The 23,479-nt window shown below is 43.4% G+C and overlaps 1 protein-coding gene across 2 annotated transcripts in view; it reads left to right on the top strand.

Annotated features, from left to right (window-relative positions):
- DENND2D (DENN domain containing 2D) overlaps positions 1–23,479 on the top strand; it is a 528,923-nt gene that overhangs the window by 213,689 nt on the left and 291,755 nt on the right. For both annotated transcript variants that reach the window (XM_069238997.1, XM_069238996.1), the window contains one exon: positions 1,082–1,222. In XM_069238997.1, the coding sequence (XP_069095098.1) occupies positions 1,082–1,222 (141 nt within the window). The remainder of the gene's footprint in view (positions 1–1,081; positions 1,223–23,479) is intronic.

The following is a 23,479-nucleotide window of genomic DNA, read 5'->3' as shown; positions in this document are numbered from 1 at the left end:
TCAGGCCTGCCTCTGTAAGGTGGCAAGGGCATTCTTTAGTCCAAAGGACAGCACTTTAAACTGAATGTGACCCTCTTGGGTGGACAATGCCAACCTTTCCTTTGCCCCCCCTATTAGGGCTATCTGCCAGTACTCTGATGTCAAGTCAAGGCCCTAAGGAACATGGCAGCATGCAACAGATAATTTATCTCATCATCTTTGGGGCTAGATTGATTTAGATGAGGCCCCTGTAATCCACACAGAACCTACGTTCTGGATCACTGCTTAGTCTACGGGATTACTCAGTTACCGAAATCTGACATCTTGGGCACCTAGGCTGTGTCCTTGATGCTGGCCCTCACTTTGTCAGACACCCTCTATATTTATTCTTCACAGGCATGCTGTCCCCTGTGAATATATGTTTGTGAGCCCAGGAGTTAATGAGAAGAGAGAGGTTGACTGCCCCAACAAATATCCCCAGTCCTTTTATTGCTCTAAGGTCAGGGTAGGGGGGAAGACAACTCCTTCCTTAGACCCATCTTGCTTCTTGGCAGACAGGACGTCTTGGAGGGGCTCGCTGTCCTCCTCCTCCTCCTCCTACCTACCATCATCTGTCAGACAGGTTAGACAGCTTCTGAATATCTCAAAACTTTAACCTGCATTTCTCTAGGGTAACTCTGTTTCACAACCAGGGCTCCTTTCATCAGGTCATACTTCATCTAATCCCTCTTTTCCAGTTCAAGTAGTGCATTTCTACCTCAGTTGGGCAAATATTTCCACAGACTGGACCCAAAATCCTCCTCAGGGGCACTGTGCATCTCTAAGCCCACCTCCTAGGCCTAAAACCATGAATCAATATCATTCCCCAATACAAAGCTAGGCACCATGTCTTTGGGTGTGTGGACCTTAGGCATTAATGAATGATTTTGATCGATATATTCTTTCATACAACCGGTGGTAAGGGGCGCATTAAGTTGATGGAGTTCTGAGAATGCATATTTATCCCAAAAAAGGGCACATCTGCAGTATTTTCATATTGTCACTCAGGAAATATCTCATGTTTTGAAATTGTGGTTTGTATTACTTTGTTTCGTTTTCTCAGATCCTTGAAGAGGTTGAAAAGAGGCACCAAATTGCAACAGCAGTAATTTACCCATTCATGCAGGCTCTCAGGGAGACACCGTTTCCTGCCCCTGGAAAGACAGTAACAGTTAAAAGCTTCATCCCCGACTCTGGAACAGAGGTTCGTGTTTGTTTGTAAAACTGTTAAAATTGTTTACCTTTGCAGATTGTTTCACCTGCTACAGAGGAATTCAGATGGTTTCAACAGTGCTGTTCTGATGTCAGCGTTTCCTGTGTGGCAAATTCAGTGGGTGGGGGGGACAGGGGGTGGTTATCAACCTGCTGCTTTTGTAATTTTGTAAAATATTGTAATCATGAACTCTACTGATTACAAACATGAATGCCTACGCCTGCTAAGTGACTCAACCTATTATGCTAAGATCAGACAGGATCCCACTACTAGATTACAGACTCGGATTAGGATTCTTATTGAAGAAGCTAGGAACAACCTTTGGATTTCACCTAAAGAGGCAGAATTTCTTGATAATCCCCATCCCCGTGTTCCTTACTTCTACTGCCTACCAAAGATTCATAAAGGCACTACACCCCCTCCAGGACGTCCCATTGTATCGGGAATTGGTTTACTTTTAGAACCGCTTTCTGTGTTCTGTGATCATTTTTTACAGGAACTTGTAAAAAATTCCTCTACTTACTTGCAAGACACCAAGGATATCCTGAATTTGATCGAGTCTATTAATGAATCTATCACTGTACAAGGAATTATCACCATGGATGTTGAGGCATTATATACCAACATTCCACAGGAAGCAACATTACAGGTCATTGAATCTGCTCTTCAGGAGTCACCAAATACTCTTTCAACTCCAGTTCCTTTTATCATGCAATTTGCTCGACTGGCGTTAACTGAAAATTTCTTTCAATTTGAGGATCAGTTTTACCATCAAATCCGTGGGACTTCTATGGGCAGCACTTTTGCCCCGAGCTTGGCCTGTTTATACATGTTTGATTTTGAAAAGAAATTTATCCTTGCACCATCTAATCCTTACATGAACTATGTGGCATTATGGCGCCGCTACATTGATGACATTCTAATAATTTGGAATGGTCCCTTACCTTTAGCTGACCATTTCACTACGTGGATTAACACTCTGGACCCCTTTTTGAAGTTCACCACCACTATATCATCCACACAATTACCTTTTCTTGACCTAATGATTACGATTCATAATGGTAAATTATCCACCACTGTTTACCATAAACCTACTGATCGTAATTCTCTCCTACTTTATGAGAGTCACCATCCGAAGTCACTACGGGATAATTTACCCGTAGGCCAATTTTTACGGCTTAGACGAAATTGTAGCTCTTCCTCTGAATTTGATCGTCAGGCTCTCGCTCTTCAAGAAAAACTGGTGGCACGCCATTACCCTCCCAGAATTGTGAATCAAGCACGGAAAAGAGCCAGAAATCATAACAGGGAGACTCTACTAACAAGTTCTGATAAAAAACCTCAAACAAGGATTACTTGTGTTTCCACTTTCACTCCTCTTTCTAACTCTATCAAAAAACTGATCAATAAAAGATGGTCTATTCTCACGAGTGGAGGGTGTGACATTCCTAAACCTCTTTTCTCCTTTAAACGATCAGCTAATATCAAGGACATAGTGATTCACACTCGACCACGCTTACAATCCCACATTCAGACTCAAAAAACATTATGGGACCTCCCCCCTGTGGTGGGCCATCATCCCTGTGGAAACTGTAATGTCTGTCCTCTGACCAAACACTTATCAACGATCACTCTAGATCCAATTGGTATATGGTATCTTAAGAAACATACCAATTGTAACACAAGGAACTGTGTCTATATGATCACTTGCCCTTGCGGCTTGCGTTACATAGGTATGACAACGAGGCCGGTCAAGAACCGTATTAATGAACACCGTAGCAATATCCGATGCCATAGAATCACTACCAAGCTCAGCACACATTTTTTGGCTGCCAAACACTCCCCTGATGATCTCTAGTGGGTGGTATTAGAGACGCCGAATGTCCGATCTCATGACCCAGGACACCTCTTTAAAATTGAACAAAGATGGGTGTTTAAATTAAGCACCAATACTCAGGGTCTTAATGACGACATCCCTTGGTCAAGTCTTTCATACTAATCTTTATCTTTAACTACTTGGAATCTCTCATGTATTATCGAATAATTTTTACGAATGTGAACATAAACAGCTTTTGACGCAGGGTGAATAGAATACTCTCTTTCACCGCATTTTTTCAATTTTTTCATGAAAAAGTACTTACCTTAATTTAAAATTTTTGACCTTGGATTGAATATATTTTTACAAATATATTTTTACAAATATGTATTAGACTGATATGACTTTGTCATCTAAGTCTATGGACTAATATTCCACCAAGTTCAATACCCACATTTATCTTTCCTTTGTCATTTGTTTTAATCTTTTTTGACATTTGTTTTCACCAACACTGGGAACTTCTCGTAGCCATATCCTTGATTATACGCTCAAGTTCGTGAGTGGTTTTTCTGCATTGGACTCTACTAATATGGCCGCCTTTAGAGTCCGTCTTCGATTTTGTTTGAATTTTTAGTGCCCTTTCACATACTGGCGAACGCGCGCGAGTATCCCGTATTGGGATACGCTTTCGCGTCAACGTTGCTATGACCACGGATACACTTCCGGGTCTTGGCAGCCTTCATGACGCTCCGTGTACGCCTACCGCGTTGTCTTTGCGGTTTGGCGCTCACGGAGGGTAGGTCCCGAATCCGGACCGACGTCGACAGAAGTAAGTTTAATGCCTACGCGCCCCCCGCCCCCGACCCTCCTCTACCCCCTTAGTAGAGCAGGCGATGGGACGACTATTCCCCAGCACTTGGGGCCTTACGAAGACATTAATATTATTATTATTATTAATACTTTGTAACACTCATGATATAATGATCATGCCAATCCTTTTCTATTAATGGTTTTAAGGTGTTTATAAATACTTGAACCCTACTTTTATGACCAACGCTTAAACTTTACGATAACAATCACAATATTTGACTAGTGGTTTTTGCCTTTTCTGTTTATGTCGTTTTTGGGCAACAGGCTTTTTCTCTTTTAAAAAGAATAGGTTCTGACATGTGTTCTACTAACACTATGGATACTGTGAACTGATCCTTTGACTGATTTTCATTTGTGGATGTTTCTTTCATATTTTATTTCTTCCTTTGCACATTGCATCTAGTAATTGCCCGTGTCCTGTGAACGCACTTACCAAGGAGCCTGATCCTAATTTGGGGGCGGTAAGCTCATGTGCTTTGTTAGAAAAAAAAGAAAAATTTCTCCCCCTTGTCTTCACTATATAACATATATTTTTATGATCCATTCATTTGCATGTTGACACTTGTGACCACTGTTGGGTACATTGTGGTGTTATGTTGTATTATTCCTTTTTCTAGGGCGACCTGACCACGACGTAGCTTGTTTACTATAATGTAAGTGACCAGCTGATATCCCTTTCTTTTCAGAACTTGTGCATTGTCACATGTTTAGGATTTAGGAGAAGAGCTGACAAGAATTTTTGTATTGTATTTTTGGTCCTGATGAAGCGTCACCGGATCCCTTGGGACCAAATGACGCGAAACATGTCGACCTAATTCAGGGGACATCTAGAGTGACATCCCCATGAGTTCATTGTTTGTGAAAGCAATTGAGCATTGACACTCAACCGATTACTTTCCCTTGTTTTTAACCTTGGTCTCATCACTGGTTATTGATTAAAATTATGAAATATGCAGTGATGTAGAACCAATTTTATTTTGATCTCTGTGTTCTCTCCTTTGTGCGTCTGTGCCTGCATTAGACACAGTCGTTTAAGATAGCTGATATTCATCAGTTACCAGTTAGAACAATACGGCTGGCTGCTCCCTGATTGGGGAGCCCATCAGGCATTGCATTGCCAGCCTGGCGTGGAGTATTACCCGATGATGATGCGAGTCATCCTTTGTGATGCTTGAGGGTTTCACTCCTGATTGTTCAGGTCTTCCTACTGTCTATGATATGGAACAGTGTACTTTTCATGTTTATACTAAGGTTGGGAGAGTGTACACTGGACCAGTTTAATCTCCCGGTCCCTTCTTTTGTTCATTAAGAGGGAGAGACACCTAACCCTGACCATAGAATACATCATAGGGGAACTCTCAGGATCCAAGTGGTTTTCCAAAATGGACCTTCGGTCGGGGTATCACCAGATTGTGCGACACCCAGCATCCTGGCCAATAACCACTTTCTCCACACACATCGGCCTCCGGAGGTATACCTGGCTAATCTTTGGCATCTCCAGGGCTGTGGAGGTGTTCCAAAATGCCATCAGAGGGGTCCTGCAAGGGCTCCCAGGTGTCGTCAACGTGAGCGACGATATCCCAGTGCACGCTCCCACCTTGGAAGACCTCATGGCGAAGCTACGGGCAGTATTCTTGAGACTCCAAGAACACGGACTGACGCTCCACAGGGAAAAGTGTGATTTCCTCAAACTAGACATCTGTTTCTTTGGGTACCGGTTCTCAGAACATGGGATTGCCCCAAACCAGCACAAAGGAATGGACATCCAGGAGGCCCCAGCTCCAACTTTCGTCTCAAGAGTCAGGAGTTTTCTTGGTATGGTCACGTACTGTGGCCGGTTCATGAGAAATATGTTCGACCTCACCGGTCCTCGGAGAATGCTTACCCGAACTGACCACCCATGGGTTTGGGGTAAATAACAATAGCATGCCTTTCAAGACACAAAGGATGCACTCTCGGCAGACACCACGTTAGCCTTCTTCGATCCCGCTGTGAGTGGCAGCTAGCCGTCGATGCCAGCCCCACGGGTCTAGGTGCAGTTCTGACCCAGAAACAAGATTCTGGGGAGTGGGCCCCAATTGCATTTGCTAGCCGCACCCTCACACCTACGGAGCAGCAGTACTCCCAGATAGAGCGGGAGGCCATTGCCATCCACTGGGGGTGGCGACACATCCACCTCTATCTTTACGGAAAAGCATTCACTGTGGTGACTGACCACAAACCACTGCTGCCTCTCTTGAAAGGATTCTCATCGAAGCCACCCCCATGGATTGAAAAATGGATACTGCAGCTGCAGGAGTTCAACTTCACCGTGGAGTAGCAACCGGGCACTCTGAACCCCGCAGACTTTTTGTCACGCCATGCCTGTCCAGCCACACGGAAGAAGCTCTAGAGACTGAAGAGTATGTTCGACTGGTGGTCGACTGGGCCAGGCTCCTGCCCATACCGCTCAATGAAGTGGTGGAAGCCACAAGCCAAGATGAATGTTTACAAACTGCTGTGGCAGCCACCCAGTCGGGTGACTGCCGCAAGCTACAACGTCCGGAGGCTTTTCGCACACCTGATGCCAAAGCAAAGCTTCAAGCTCTTTTCTATGTCCGGCATGAACTCTCAGTGAATGAAGATGGGTGTCTGCTGCGGGGGTTCCATCAAATCAGCTGGTGGAAAACACTGTAGAAGGGTGCCTTGTCTGTCAAGCCAGCGGAACTCTGGATCCCCCAGCACCGGTCATCACGAAGATGGCCCCTCGGCCCCATGGCAGAGGATCAGCGCAGACTTTGGGCCAATCCCAATCCACGAGGTAGAGGTTTCCCCCTGCGGGATACAGCCCTAGTGGTCGCGTCCCCCATGACATGGGAGAGGGCTTATATGGGGGGAGCAAAGGCGGAAAGGGTATTGCAGATACGAATGGTGTTTAATAAATATACACTCAACAACCCTTTGCGAGTCCGAGTATTCCTTGGGGACTCGCAAAGTTACATTTGGCACAATAGCAGATGGTTACACAAGATACTGCCATCGCCGGCATGCTGCCAAAGGTATTGCTGAGATGCTGCCAATGGTGTTGGCATGTCAGAAACACGACCGAGCAATATTTCTGCAGAAATGCATGTTGGAAGCACGGGCTTCTATTTAAATGAAGGCAAATAACAGTCTTTGAGTCATTGTGTTGAATAACAATAGTAATGTTACAAACTTAGTAGAACATTTTGATTCATGAAGGAAGAGTGTGCTCTTTGTATGCATTGCTTCTCCCATCAGAGGCACGCAGATAATTTTTGTTATCAGAAAACATGTTTTTACAAGTAATGTTGAGGAGCGAAGGACTTTGGCTCTGCCCACTCATTGATTAACATCTTGAGAACAGCTTTTGAATGGGCAGAAGTTTTGCACCTCCACTAACAAAAAAGAGTACTCGTATTGGAATTTTGCCCTTGTGGGAAAAGAAATCTTATGATTAGAACATTATGACTGTTGGTTAAGGTGGCAAGCAATTGACAATGGCTACAATTAGGTTGACCAGATGTTTGGGATTTCCCTCCTGGTTTTCAGAGGACCATCCCAATGCTCCTCTTAATTTTAAATACATGACCCGGGTTTTTGGGCCTAAGGTCAAGTCATCCTGCAAAAGAGAATTGAAAGGTATACTCTTGTTAAATAATTTATCTGCTTCAGGCTGCTCAGGTTGACGGCAGCTGCATGCATGCTGCAGTGGAGGGGGGACAGAGTGGAGGGCAGGGGACGTAGAGTAGAGGTTAGGATCTAGCTAATGTTAAGCAAGCATAGGTTGTATATTTGTGTGTGCATGTATGTAAACATATTTTTATAAAATATATATACATATATAATATATATATTAATATATAAATATATATATATATATATACATATATATATATATATATATATATGTGTTTATATTTATGTTTATGTACATACACATATATCCCCTTCGCTGCCAGGCCTTTTCCCCATCCTGTGCTGAGCCTTTTTTTGGCTATTTGGGGCAGTTCGCGCTTAGGCCCTCATAACTTTTTGTTCACATAAGCTACCCACGCCAAATTTGCGTCCTTTTTTCCCCCAACATTCTAGGGATTCTAGAGGTACGCAGACTTTGTGGGTTCCCCAGAAGGAGGCCAAGAAATTAGCCAAAATACAGTGAAAATGTAGTTTAAAAAAAAATAAAAAATGGGAAAAAGGGGCTGCAGAAGAAGGCTTGTGTTTTTTTCCCTGAAAATGGCATCAACAAAGGGTTTGCGGTGCTAAAATAAATCACCAGCCTCCCAGCTTTCAGGATCAGGCAGACTTGAATCAGAAAACCCAATTTTGCAACACAATTTTGGCATTTTACTGGGACATACCCCATTTTTATGACTTGTTGTGCTTTCAGCCTCCTTCCAGTTAGTGACCAAAATGGGTGAGAAACCAATGATGGATCCGAGAAAGCTAAACATTTCTGAATAGTAGATGAAATGTTGAATTCAGCAAGGGGTCATTTGTGTACATCCTACAAGAGTTTCCTACAGAAAATAACAGCTGAAATAAAAAAATATTGATATTGAAGTGAAAAAACCAGCCATTTTTCGCCACTTTTTACTCTGTAACTTTTTCCTGCGATGTCAGATTTTTGAAAGCAATATACCGTTACGTCAGCTGGACTCTTGTGGTTGCGGGTATATATAGGGCTTGTAGGTTCATCAAGAACTGTAGGTACCCAGAGCCAATAAATGAGCTGAACCTTGCAATGGGTTTTTATTCTATACCGGGTATACAGCAATCAATTTGCTGAAATATAAAAAGTGAAAAATAGGTATCAAGAAAACCTTTGTATTTCCAAAATGGCCACAAGATAAGGTGTTGAGAAGCAGTGGTTATTTGCACATCTCTGAATTCCGGGGTGCCCATACTAGCATGTGAATTACAGGGCATTTCTCAAATAGACGTCTTTTTAACACACTGCCTTACATTTGGAAGGAAAAAATGTAGAGAAAGACAAGGGGCAATAACATTTGTTTTGCTATTCTGTGTTCCCCCAAGTCTCCCAATAAAAATGGTACCTCACTTGTGTGGGTAGGCCTAGCGCCCACGAAAGGAAATGGCTCAAAACACAGCGTGGACACATCACATTTTTTCACAGAAAAAAGAGGTGTTTTTTGCAAAGTGCCTACCTGTGGATTTTGGCCTGTAGCTCAGCGGCACCTGGGGAAACCTAGCAAACCAGTGCATTTTTGAAAATTAGACACCTAGGGGAATTCAAGATGGGGTGACTTGTGGGGCTCAGACCAGGTTCTGTTACCCAGAATCCTTTGCAAACCTCAAACTTTGGCTAAAAAAACACGTTTTCCCCATATTTCGGTGACAGAAAGTTCTGGAGTCTGAGAGGAGCTACAAATTTCCTTCCACCCAACGTTCCCCCAAGTCTCCCGATAAAAATGATACCTCACTTTTGTGTGGGTAGGCCTAGCGCCCGCAACAGGAAATGCCCCAAAACACAACGTGGACACATCTAATTTTTTGACAGAAAACAGAGGTGTTTTTTTACAAAGTACCTACCTGTGGATTTTGGCCTCTAGCTCATTCGGCCCCAGGGGGGGCAGAAATGGCCTAAAATAAATATGCCCCCCAACATCCCCTGGGGAGCGACCCTTGCCTACGGGGTAGCTCCCCCTGCGTGACATTGGCGCAAAAAAAAAGATCCCCGGTGCCTAGTTATTTCTGCCCCCCTTGGGGGCAGATTGACCTAAAATCGGCCGATTTGCCCCCAAAGGGGGCAGAAATGGCCTAAATACAATTTGCCCCTCCAGGGGAGCGACCCTTGCCTAAGTGGTCGCTCCCCATCTGTAAAACAACAACAACAACAAAAATCCCCGGTGCCTAGTAGTTTCTGCCCCCCCGGGGGCAGATCGGCCTAATTAAAATAGGCTGATCTGCCCCCCCAGGGCGGGCAGAAATGTCCTAAAATAAATTTGCCCCCTAGGGGAACGACCCTTGCCTAAGGGGTCACTCCCCTTGCGTGAAATTCGCGAACAAAAAAAAAGCTCCCTGGTGTCTAGTGGTTTCTGTCCCCCTTGGGGGCAGATTGGCCTCATAAAAATAGGCCAATCTGCCCCCAAGGGGGGCAGAAATGGCCTAAATATAATATAATTTGCCCCCCTAGGGGAGCGACCCTTGCCTAAGGGGTTGCTCCCGACCTCACACAAAAAAAAAAAAAAAAAAAGATCCTTGGTGCCTAGAGGTTTCTGCCCCCCTTTAAAAAAAATGCCCCTCCTGAGAGCAACCCTTGCCCAAGGGGTCGCTCCCTCATGCCAATTTCATAAAAAAAAATTAAATCCCTGGTGTCTAGTGGGCGTTTTGACAGCCGGATTGCTTGCAATCCGGCTGCCAAAACGCTAAGAGAGACTTCAAAGGAAAGGAAATAACTTTCCTTCCCTTTGAAGTCTCTCGGCCTCCTCCACATGATCGGAAGAGAAATGCTTTTGCATTTCTCTTCTGATCGCGAGGAGGCCCTCTGTGACAATCAGTGCGCGATCGTGCACTGACGTCACAGGGGGTGGGGGGCCGGGGGTGGAAGGGGAAGGGCAAGGGCTTCCCCTTCCATCCCTGCCTTTTAACCCCACAGAGGGAGCGCTAGCGCTCCCTATGGGCTCTGTGCCCAGGACGTAATGGTTACGTCCTGGGCACAGAAGGGGTTAAATATTACTTATGTGGCGTAGCCGTTCTGTACTGTACTTCTAGTTAGGATTCGGAGAGAGAAGAATTACTCAGATTTTTGATTGGAAATACCTTTGCCACAGTTTGATGAACCTCCACGAAACTTTGCAAACATATTCCTTTTTCTACATTGGCTGATGGAGTAAAGTGTTGTGGTGAGTATGCTAGGGAGTGCAAATAAAAAAGATGGGGTTCCCAAAAAAAGTTATTCCACCAATGCAATTTCTATGAATCTTTTAAAGAGACATAGCTGCAAAATGGCTAAACAAATTTTCATGAAATTTGACAGGAACATAGATGATGCTGAGGAAAGGGTACTTTTTTGTTAATTGACTTAAATTGGTTCAGTAGTTTTGAAGTACTAAGAGACTTAAACGTGGTGATACATTGGGTCGGCATATACTGCAGTACCTTGACAGCATATCTCGACACCTGGCAATGACCAAACACAATATTAATGAAAAGTGAAAAGGCAGCCATATTGTTTAGACCACACTTTGCCTCTGTTCTGTGTTTTCATGTGAAATAAATCTTAACACTGTTTTGGTAATACCTAGGAAGACATGAGTCAGTTTAGCAAACTCCATAGAGGTAGGGGAAAGTATTTTTATTTACATATATTTTTAAAAACGTTTACACTGTATGTTTACACTGAACTGCAGTACTTTCCTGAAGTTACCTAGAAAGTACTGCAGTACTTATTGAAAGGTAGAACAAGATTTTAAATATGACAGAATACAATTAGACTTAATATAGGGTTGCCCCTAAACGAGCCTTTGATTTTCTTAACTAAACATATTTATAAATGTTTGTAAAGCCAAGTTTTAAGACTTGAAATGAAAATGTGGTTTTCATAGATTTTAAAATGTACACCGACTCAGTGCTACATTGGAATATTGTATATCCAAAAGAAAAATAGAAGACATTTCATGATCTCGAAGGAATGCTGAGACTTACTTATTGACATGTCTTCAGGTCTTTTCAAACGTAGCAGCATTTACAGTAGATCTTTTGTCTCTGACAAATGTTTGAGAACACAATGTGTGTTCCACTTAAGTGTCCTATATGATTCCCACCACAGTGGATAACCATAAACTGGACATAGTCACATTTACTAATAGAGGAAAGTAGAGGGAGTAATTGATTACATTTCAAACCTCTTTCACCAATCCATGTTACTTCAACTCCTATCAAACCTGAATCATTATCAACACCTCCTTTCTTTACAAGCGGTCTGGCCCAAAAAATAAAGCTGTGCTGCATGCTGTCTGGCCCAAAAAACATGAAACTCTTCCCAACAGGGCAAACTCTAACCAACTTGCACACAGACGTGCATACAAGAATCAGGAACACAGAGGCAAACAACACATATTGTTAGAAATTAGGTCTTTGGTTGGCAGTTAGGTTACCCCCTGTCCAAGCAAGGACCCTCACGCTAGTCAGTTAACCCCTGCTTACCCCCTTAGTAGCTTGGCACGAGTAGGCAGGCTTAACTTCAGCAATGTGTAAAGTATTGGTACCAACACGCGCAGTCACTCAGAGAAAACACTACAAAATGACACAACACATGTTTAGAAAAATAGATAATATTTATCTAAACAAAACAAGACCAAAATGACAGAAATCCAACATACACAAGTCAAGGTATAATTTTGAAAAGAATAAGAGTCTTAATCCATAGGAAACAGTGAGAACGAAGTTAGCGCTCAAAAGTACCTGGATAGCGTCAAAATAAATCCATACGGGCGAGTGTGTGTCGAAAAAGGCTAGCAATGCATCGGTTTCTCACCTGCGAACGAGAACGTGCGTTGTTCCTCCTTCGTTCAGGTCGGCGTGCGTTGTTTCTTCTCTCCTGCAAGAGACCAATGCGTCAATCCAGAAGGGCACCTCGGGTCCGGGCAGGCTTTCCGCTGATTTTCTGCACCCAGCCATGTTGCTTTGAAGCCCAGATTGCATGGTATCAAGAAACTGCGCTGTTTGGGGGCTTGCGTCGTTAACAGTAGCCGATGTGGGTGTTGCACGTCGTTTCTGCAGCCACGTTGCGTCTATCTACCAGCAGGAATGCACAACAAAGTCCAGTATTTGTCCCCTTTCACAGGTAGAAGCAGCAACTGCAGGATAGCCCAACAAAACAGTCACAGGCAGTGTCAGCACTTCTCTGCAGCTCTTTTCCTTGGCAGAGGTTCCTCTCGATTCCAGAAGTGATCTAATTTTCAGGGGTTTGGGTGCCCTTATTATACCCCTTTCTGCCTTTGAAGTAGACCTAAGTCAAAGAGACGTCTGTTGTTTTCAAGATCCTTCCTTGCCCAGGCCAGGCCCCAAACACACACCAGGGGGTTGGAGACTGCATTGTGTGAGGGCAGGCACAGCCCTTTCAGGTGTAAGTGACAACTCCTCCCCTCCCTTCCAGCACAGATGGTTCATCAGGATATGCAGGCTACACACCAGCTCCCTTTGTGTCAGTGTCTAGAGAGAGGTGCAAAAAGTCCAACCATCAAACTGACCCAGACAAGGAATCCAGAAACAAGCAGAGTCACAGAATGGTTTAAGCAAGAAAATTCCTACTTTCTAAGAGTGGTAATTCCAGACACACAATTTAAAAACAAACTTTACTAAAAGATGTATTTTTAAATTGTGAGTTCAGAGACCCTAAACACCACATTTCTATGTACTCCCAAAGGGAATCTGAGCTTTAATAATATTTAAAGGCAGCCCCCATGTTAAGCTATGAGAGAGAGAGAGGCCTTGCAACAGCAAAACCCGAATTTGGCAATATTTCACTCTCAGGACATGTAAAACACATAAGTACATGTCCCACCTTTAACATACACTGCACCCTGCCCATAGGGCTACTTAGGGCCTACCTTAGGGGTGCCTTACGTGCATAAAAAGGGAAGGTTTAGGCCTGGCAAGTGAGTACACTTGCCAAGTCAAACTGGCAGTTTAAAACTGTACACACAAACGTTGCAGTGGCAGGTCTGAGACATGTTTATAGGACTATTAATGTGGTTGGCACAACCAGTGCTGCAGGCCCAGTAGTAGGATTTGATTTACAGGCCCTGGGCACCGCTAGTACACTGTACTAGGGACTTATTAGTAAGTCAAATATGCCAATCATTTAAAGTCTAGTACACATACATTTTACATAGGAGCACTTGCACTTTAGCACTGGATAGCAGTTTTAAAGTGCCCAGAGTATCAAAAACAGTCCAGCACACCTCAACAACCTGGGAAACGGAGGCAAAAAGTTGGGGGAGAGCATGCTAAGGATGCCAAGTCTAACACATATATAGAGTGTTAGATGATTGGCCATTAGGAAACTACATTATATCAACAACTTCATTTCGAAAGGAGGATAAATATAGGCTTAAATACAATAATACATTTTGGGCTCCTAATGTTTCACAGTACTACTGAATCACAAACTGAGGTGAGAAAAAAACTAGTCTGCAGCAAATATTTTTATTAAGTATTAGAAAGCCATTTAAAGCACACATTTCTGATCACATGACAATGGAAACAAATAAAAAATAGATAAGAAATAAAATGAAGACGTAATGCATTATGTAATTGTTTATTAGCACAATGTGGGCTGTAAACACAGCCCACTACTACTAAATAATACTTACAGCCATAGAGAATTGACCACACAATCTACCTAAAGAACAACATGAGTTGGTCAGAATGTAGTGATACTACTCTCACTTTTAAGCAGATACTGCTTACAAATTTCCAAGTCAGTAGTTTAGACCACACTTTCAATTTAGTGAAAAAAGGAGGCACTTTAGTAAAGTCTGTAGAATTAGGGCAAAATATTTGTATTGATTTATATATTTTTAAACAATATTACGATGTACTGTGGTACTTTGGCAAACTTATCTAGAAAATACTGCAGTACCTATTTCAATTAAAATATATATATATATGACAGAGGACACTCTACGACACACCACTCCACTCCATAATACTCCACTATACTGTATGACCTGCTACTTCACTCTACAACACTCTACTCCATTGTATGCCCTCTGCTCTACACCACTCCATGCCGACCCCGTACAACACAACACACCACTCCACTCCGCAGTATGAGATGCCACTCCACTCTACAACCCTCCACTGAGCTCACACTCCACTCTACGACATGCTTCTCCACTCTACGACATGCTTCTCCACTCTACAACATGCCACTCCACTTTACCACATGATACTCCACTCTAAGACTCTCCGACTGCTCACTCTAACACACTACTCCATTCTACTGTACGACATGCGACTCCATGCCACTCCACTACACTCTATGCCCCTTCACTCTACACACTCTAAGGCACGCCACTTCCCTCAATTCTACGAAATGCCACTCCACTCAATGACAAAGCACACCACTCCACTCTACAACACACCTCCACTCTATGGCATGCCGCTCCACTCTATGCCACTTCACTCTATGCTCCTCTGCTCTGCACCTCTACACTCTAAGATGATCTGACACTCCACTCCTCAACAGTATACACCACTCCATACCACTCTACTCCTCTCTATGCCACTTGACTCTACTATACTGTACTCCACTCTGTGTGATTCTGAGACTACTCCACTGTACAACACTCTACACAACTCCATCTCTGCCACTTTACTTGGCTCTACTCTGTGTCACACTACTGCACTCAGCTGTACTCCACTACTCAACTCTTTGCCACTCCACTGTATGCACTCCACTTTACCACACTGTACTCAATTGTATGCCACTCCATGACACTCTACAACACCACACTCTATGGCAATCCACTCTGACACTCTTCTCCACTCTACTGTATGACACTCCACTCTACAAAACTCTATGCCACTGTATGACACTCTATGGCACTCTATTTGATGATAATCCACTCTATGCTACTCCACTCTGACAAAGCACTCAACTTTATGACATGCCGCATTGCTCCACTCTCCCACTCCACACCACTCCACTCTGACACTGTACAACACGTGACTGTGAGATGCTGCTCCACTCTACGCCACTCTAATCCACTCTACTGTACTCTTTGCCACTCCACAACACTGTAATCAACAACATTCCACTGAACTACACTACATTCCACTACATTCTAAGTCACTACACTCTTGTAGTCTATTATTAACTTACCATCTACTAAGAAGCCACCATAAGGCATGTTTTTAACTTAGCTTACACTTACCGTTTATCTCTATAATAATTACAATGTTGTATTACTTATAACTGAAAAAATGTGGTTAATATTGCAACAAACTTTCTCTTTTAAGACATTAAGACATTTTCTTAGTTCTTAAAATAACTTTTTTCTTCTCCTTTTTTTATGATTTTTCAGGAATTTTTTTCACAAGGTAAATATGTCCAAACACAACAGTAGCCACAACAGGAGACAGGAGTAACATTAAAAATAATAATAATTAAAAAAAACAATAATTAAAAAAAGAAGGATGTTGGAGAGGACACTGGTGAGCTATGACCAGCTCGTGAAGTACTGGCATGTCCCTCTCTCAAGCAATAGTCACATTATGGCATGGAGACAGTATGTTGCAGTGCTTCCATACTTTGCTATTCTGCCTCAAAAATTGGATTGGCACAGTGGTACCAGGAGCAAGGACGGATGCACCAACCAGCTTGTGGTGGAGGGGCAGATGTAGAAGGTGGTATTAGAAGGACACCTGCAGCGGATTGTAGTGGGGATCAACAACACAGAAGAAATTTACTGTGTTGCAGTTGCCAAAGATGTGCCTGCAGCTCATCTTTCTGCTTCGGCCTCTGCAATTTCTTTCTGGTGCCTTCTTTCGACATGCACCAACCTGGTTGAATACATTGCCTGCAGGTGTTTCCTCATTTCTGTGGTCCCAAACTAGTACCACTTTTACTATAGAAAACCATGTTGTTGCAGAGTTTTCAGGTTATCAGTTCAGACTTGGCCTTTTGCCCTCCAGGAGGCAGTGGGAAAAATCCAACACAATATACTCCTTCAGCGTCTTCCTCCTGCTGCAGCTGCACCTCTTCTTCCTAATGCAGCAATATCCCAGGATCTTGTTCTTCAGCCATTGCTGATGTTGAATAGTTGCAAGGTGGCTTCACAAGAAATAAATATTTGCACTTCCAAGCACCACTAACTTCTCCTTGGAAAGAATCAAATAGTAAGGGAATGGGAGTATACACTTCCTATTTTCGACAGTTGACAGAAAGTGCCGCTCTAGTATCTCAAACCTATTGCAGTACCCGTCAAATTCAACCTGCAATTATAATACTAACAAATACATAATTAAAACACAATGCTTTCAAACCCTGGATCAATTTTTTGAATTAAAACATAATTCAGTGATGTAAGTATATGTTTGCATTTTTAGGGAACTACAGCAATACTATTGAAGGACAGCTGTTGAACGCAAAACAGTCAGGCAGAGGACACTGATGACGCTGATGTTCCTTAGGAACTTAGAACTACGCTGTACCATGCACACACTTATAAATAAAAGCAGAAATTTGTACATATGTGTAATTTTATTACTGCATACCTATAGAAAACCCCTGAGCTGACTATTATGGTGACAAGCCATTAAAAAGGCTATGCGCTTCATGGTTCCACTGGCCATGTATATCAGATGCCATTGGTCTGATCTACTTACCATTAAACATTCCACTGCTGCGCTGCCCCCTCTCCCCAGGTTGATCTTGGCCCTGAGGTCCCCATCCCCCTGGGCACAGCCTAATTATTTATTATTTTTTTGGGGGAGTGGGCCCATCCCCCAGGGCCTGGCCATGTGACTCCAAGTTGGGGACTGTGGGTGGAGCCTGAAGGCCCCTATGGTCCCAGCTAGCTCCGCACCTCCTGCCGGAGCCAGCATTGCTGTCACAGAGAGGGAGCTGCTTGAGAGCAATTGTTTCTCCTCTGTCTCACTGCTTGCATCTCCGTGGGCAGGGAGACAGAGGAAACATCTGCCTGCTCGCAGCGAGGGAGAGCTGTTTGACAGCTCTCCCTCACTACGAGCAGAGTGCTTGCTGTGAGTTGGTGGGAGCTGCAAATGCTGCTGCCAAGCTACAGCAAACAGCTATGTCCCAGGGATGGGCACCCCAGGACATTGCAGGAGCTGGCTCGGGGGGGGGGGGGAAAGGGATGTAGTCCCCAGGGCTATCTGTGAGGGGAAGTGATGGTCCCCAGGGCTGCAGGAGTCCAAAACGGACCCCCTTTTCTTTTTTTTAGGGTAGAGCGGGCAAGCGCTTCAGCCTGGTGTAATTTCTTGGTGGGATTTTACCCACGCCCATGTCACGCCCATAACTTTTATTGGTTTGTGGTCTTGCCTTTTAAAACTCGTGTGATTTCATTTGTGAAAGGCATGCATACGTCATGCTTTTTCCGGTGTTTAGCCCTCCTCAATTGTACCGGCCTACTACTGAAAACATACAAGGCCCCTTTTTTCCGCATGGTTTCTGGACTACTTTTTCTTTCCTACACAGCGTGATCTCGCTGGGTTTTACACAGCATGATCCCACTATTTTAATATTTTTTTCAATATTTTTTTGTAAATTTCCTCCGTTCCTATTCTTTTCCTTATCATGGTTTAGAATCGGGAGGGAATGCCACCAAAACTGGTATGTATTTTGGGGAAAGGAAAAAATACTTTCGCAGCTGAGAAAATGAAAAAGTTAGAAATTGAAATTGCATTTTACAAAGGCATTTACACTTGCATAAATGTACTTCTAGTTAATATATTTATTTTAGAGTTTTTGTAAATTTCTGACTTGATAGACTGCCACTTCATAGCGCAGAAGGTAGAACAAGAGGCATTGGCAAAGCCAGTAGGTTACGCCTTTGTCATGCAGAAAATAACCTCTGGATTTTACTGAAACTTAATTGTTTTGCAATACTTTATGGCCAAAAGCATTCAGAGATCGGTGATTGTGTGTGCATAAGCAGGGATGGCTGCCTTGGTATAGTTTTTGTCATGAAGTATAATAAACCATTCTAAGATGGTCACCGTGCGTTTGCATGTCTGGCATGCATGGCCTGCCATTTGGGAATATTTTTTTATGTATAATAAAAAAATATAACAACATGGTTGCCAGATCATGTCCATCTGCAGGTGGGGCCTCACAATTACTTTTTAGGTTGAGCATAGCATCACTCAAGCGCTGCTTTTCCGAGGTGTTGTTATGTATTTGGGCTTTTAACCACACCCACCTCACACCCATCACTATCACTCGTTCATGAGCTTGCCCTTCAAAAATCCTTTGTTGTCATTAGTAAATGCCTTATGTTTGTCCCACCTTGTGGCGGTTTGGTTACCGCCTTGACTATCAACCATGTTACATGGCTAATTGCACTTTTGACGATAAGTTTGACTACGAGCAAACTTCTTTTTCCTTATGTGGGTCTTTTCACGCTGATGGTCTTGGCGGCCATGGCGCTTTGAATCGGCTTGCTTATTTGAAACTGTTTTACTTTTACTTTTCAATTTATTTAGGCAGTTTACAATGCTAATAGCTCTAACTTGAGCAAATGCGAGAACCATTGCATTGCAAATGCTTGTTTAATGTTTGCCGCGGGGAGATGCTGGTCCCCGGGGCTGCGGAGGGGGTGGCATGCATACCAATACTTGAGTGCCCTGGGGAGATGGTGGCCCCAGGGGCAGCAAGGGAGACCATGCACCCCGCATACAATTACATGTTTGCCCCGGGGCTGCAGGAGGGCTGCGTGGCCCACCCACATACAATTACATGAATGTCCAGGGAGGTGACAGTCCCCAAGGCTGCAGGGGGTGCTGGGTGGCCCCCCCACATGCAATTACAGAAATGCCCTGGGGAGGTGGCAGCTCCCCCACATACACTTACATGAATGCCCCGGGAAGGTGGCGGTTCATAGGGCTGCAAGGGGGAGCTGGATGCCCCCCACATACAATTACAGAAATGCCATGAGGAGGTGGCTGGCGATCCTCCGGGCAGTACAAAGCCCAGGAGGGAGCCCCTCCTTATTTATCACATGCCCCTGAGACCTGGCCCACCCAGGGACTTAAAAAAAAAAAGAACTGTGGGAGCCTGCACTTATCATTATTCACAAAGGCTTCGCTGCCAGAAATGTGCAAATTTGGATTTCCTTAAATGTTACATAATCTGCGTACCAAAAGCTAGGTTTTTGCAAAATTTGGTGTAATTCCATCAAGTGATTCAGCTGTAGTCTTGTTCAAAGGTCCTACTGGATTTAACATGGGGGAAAACAACTTTTTTGACCTCCCTCCCTTTTTCTCAGTCTCCACTTGACGGATCACCCTGAAAATGTCGGTGCGCAACAAGAATCACCGGGGCACTTTTTCGGGAAGATTTTGTGAAGATTCGTAATACGGTGCCAAAGATATAGGCAAGTCAAAAAACACCTTTTCCATGAAAACGTGATCCTAACTATAACTACCTAGTTGCAATTGCCACTATGTAATATATATTGCGTTTTTTTTTTTTTACCTACTTAAAAATATTTGAGGGAGGCTGTGTGCTCACCCCGCCCCTGGGGACCACCACCTCACAGAATCAAATACAAATAATTGTGTGGGGGCCTCATGGACCCCACATGCCCAAGGGACCAACACCTACCTGGGCCTTTTACATTTTAAAGAAGGGAGGGGGGCAGCACGACCCCTGTCCTGAGCCATATAAGGCCCTAGGGAACCCCAACTCCCTGGGGCCAGCCTGTGCACAAAAAAGGCAGAGGGTGGCAGAGTCAGGTATGGTCCTGGGGACTGCCACCCCCAGGGCCTCTTGTGCTATCTCCTGAGGTGTCTACCCTTGGTAGATAGCTGTTTGATTTTTCTTGGCAGGAGCTGTGACAGCTCCCACCAAGCAAAAGCATACACTCCACTTCCAGCAAGCGGGAGCTGCATTTCCAGAAGCTCCCAGTGTGCAGGAGCAGTGCTGGCTCCAGCAGGAGGTGGGAAACTGTCTGAGACCGCCAAGGCCTTGAGACTTCTCTCACAGTCCCTGACAAGATTTAAAGTCAGAGAAAACCCCCAAGTGTGTTTTCTCTGCAGTTCCACTTTGAAAGTTATCTAACAAAACGCCTGAGGAACAATCACATTAGCTCAGTTACAAACACAGACGTTTACTGGATACATTACCTCAGCATCCTTTTGCAGCTGTAGGTTAGGAGATGCAGTATACATTTTCCCAACGAGGTTGCTCTTACTAATTAGCCAGTAGAAAGTACTCCAATTAGGTAGACATTCTGCACAAAAATGTGGACTCTTCGTTGATAAATCCACAGGGCAGGTTACATTCTGGCATGACGTTGATTTCACAGAAATCAAACCTTAACGGGAAACACTTATATAAGCAAAGCAGTTGCTCAAGTTCAAGCTCCACTTCTGTAAAGTACTAATCATCCTAATTTATTTTGAATGATCAAGGCAAAGCAAGTGGTTTTCTCTGCCCTAAGGCATTTTCATCTTGAAAAGTTATCTGTAACCTAGATGGAAATGTTGGCATCCTTACTTTTTTTTTATGTAATATGTCTTGTAGTGACTTAGCCAAGTGGGTTCTTTCTTTTAATCTGCTGCTGAGACCAGAGATCGTGTATTTCCTTTAAAAAAAATTACAAGTATGAAAAATGGCCTAGAAGCCCTGCCCTTTTGGCACCACCCCATATTCATTAGTGGTATGCAGGATGATCTTCCTGCCATTTTCCAAGGATGATGGTCGTTGTACTAGAAGGATCCCCTCAAGCGTGTTTCCCGCCAATTTTGGAGATGCGTTCTTGATGCACAGGAATATGATCACATCTCCACCAAACAAAAAAGCACTTTGTGAGTGGCATGAGGTTGAAGGCAATGCACAACAGCCATTAGATTAATGGAAAGTAATTAAAGTTACTTTATGTGGAACAAAAAATTAAATTCACTGAAAAAATTAAAGGTTATAGTTAGGAAATAGAATTATGAAAAACAGAGAAATTCACCTAAAAAAACAAAAGTTACAGGTACAGTATAGTTAGATTCTGAATTTACTTGCACAAAACCATAGCAATTCAGCAGTTATGATAATCTCAAGTAACTATAACTTGTGCACTTGCCATGCGCTACTAATTACCCCAGATATTACAGCACTCATGACATCTTTTATAATACCATTAAAAATATCAATGTAACATCAGAAGTCATATATTGAAGAGAAAATTGTGAATTGCGGGGGCGCAAGCTATACTTGCCTTAGGAATTAAAAAAAAAAAAAAAAAAAACCTTGATCTCCTGCACTTGTTTAAAGTTTATCCCCTGTGTCGGCCATATATTGGGAGCATATGTAAATATTTATTTTGAGGGGGGGAGTGCATGGGGTTCCCCTCCCCATTGGCAATACTGACCCCAGGGACTGCCACCTCCTCAGGGTCAGGCAACATTAAATAAGGAGGAGGAGGGCTGTGCGTCCCCCTCTCTTTGCCATTTATGTCCCTGGAGAATGCCGTCTCCCCAAGGCAAGACCAAAGTAATATGTTGAACGGTGGCCGCACGGACCGCTTACAGCCCCATGGACCACAACCTCCCAGGGGCTTGGCAGAATATTGAATGGGGAGTGGCTGCTCCCCGGGATGTTTTCAGTGCCAGGGTCCACCACTTACCCTGGGCAGGCCCTGCAGTAACAAAGGAGGGGGACCACGTGACAGCTCCCGCCAATCTAGAGCAAACAGTAAGTCCGCTTCCAGTGAGCGGGAGTGGGAAAACTGCTCCCACTCACTGGGTTTTCCTGCCCGCTGGAAAGCGGGCAGGAAAACAGACAAAAGAATTGCTCCCGCATACAGGGAGCAGCATTTTTTGCTTTGAGCCTCCCCAATAGTCACACTGGATGCCCTTAGTGGGGCCACGTCACCCAGCAACAAGTGACTGGGCCAAAGGGGATGGAGTACCCAGGGCCAAAATTGGCCCAAGGAAGGGGGCCACATGAAAAGATGTCATCAGTGACACCATAAATAATGTCATGGGTGGTATTATATATGAGGTCATAGACAGTGCATGGCGGGGTTCAAGTTATAGTTAGCATTATTAGCTATAACTGCTGAATTTCTGTTTTTAAAAAAAACAAAAACAGATACTTTTATTAAATCGAACTGTAATGTTACTTTAACCATTGTTTTTTTCAGTGAATTTCTATGGCTTTTTTAAGTAAATTAAATAGTTCTGTGAGTGTATGCATGATAGAATGGCTGTATAATATATGCTGTGTTCAGACATTATTTTAATAAATAATTTTTTTCATTGTACCAAAACAGGATATGGTTGACAGTTTGCAAAATCTTTGTAAAATGTGTGTGAATATTAAAAAGATAAATATTTAATAGAAATAGTTTATTTGCTCGGTTATTGTAAAATTAATGATTTATTTTTTTTTTTGTCATTTTCAACAAAATAGAATAATAGACATGTCGATTAAGGTAGAAAAATTAATTGTGCACTGCTCTATAGAGGATATAAAGAAGAATTTATTTTTAGTCTTGCGAGACACCCGTGAGAGGAATCACACCCTTAGTAAAGATTGTGATTGGTTCATATGGATGTCTTTATCTAGAAGAAGAAGATTACATCCTTTTTGCTTCATTTCACTATTGGCCTTGATGAAATTACACATATTTGCTTGCTCTCCTTTCCTGTTTATCTTTGAACAGAAAGAAGGCTTCATCTGATTCATTTGAACAGCCAGGGGCTCCTGCACCAGCTAGCCATATCAGACACCCAAGGAATCCTTGGTTTGGCAATTTTTTTTAATTGGCCAGGTGCCAAGCAGGTTTCAGCAAAGTATGTCACTTGTAAACTTTGCAGCAAAGAGTTTAATTGGGGGAGCAACAATAAACAATATA

The sequence above is a fragment of the Pleurodeles waltl genome, chromosome 6 (genome assembly GCF_031143425.1).
Source record: "Pleurodeles waltl isolate 20211129_DDA chromosome 6, aPleWal1.hap1.20221129, whole genome shotgun sequence".
Taxonomy (NCBI): Eukaryota; Metazoa; Chordata; class Amphibia; order Caudata; family Salamandridae; genus Pleurodeles; species Pleurodeles waltl.
Note: the sequence above shows the minus strand (reverse complement) of the source record. Positions and strands in the feature narration are given on the sequence as shown.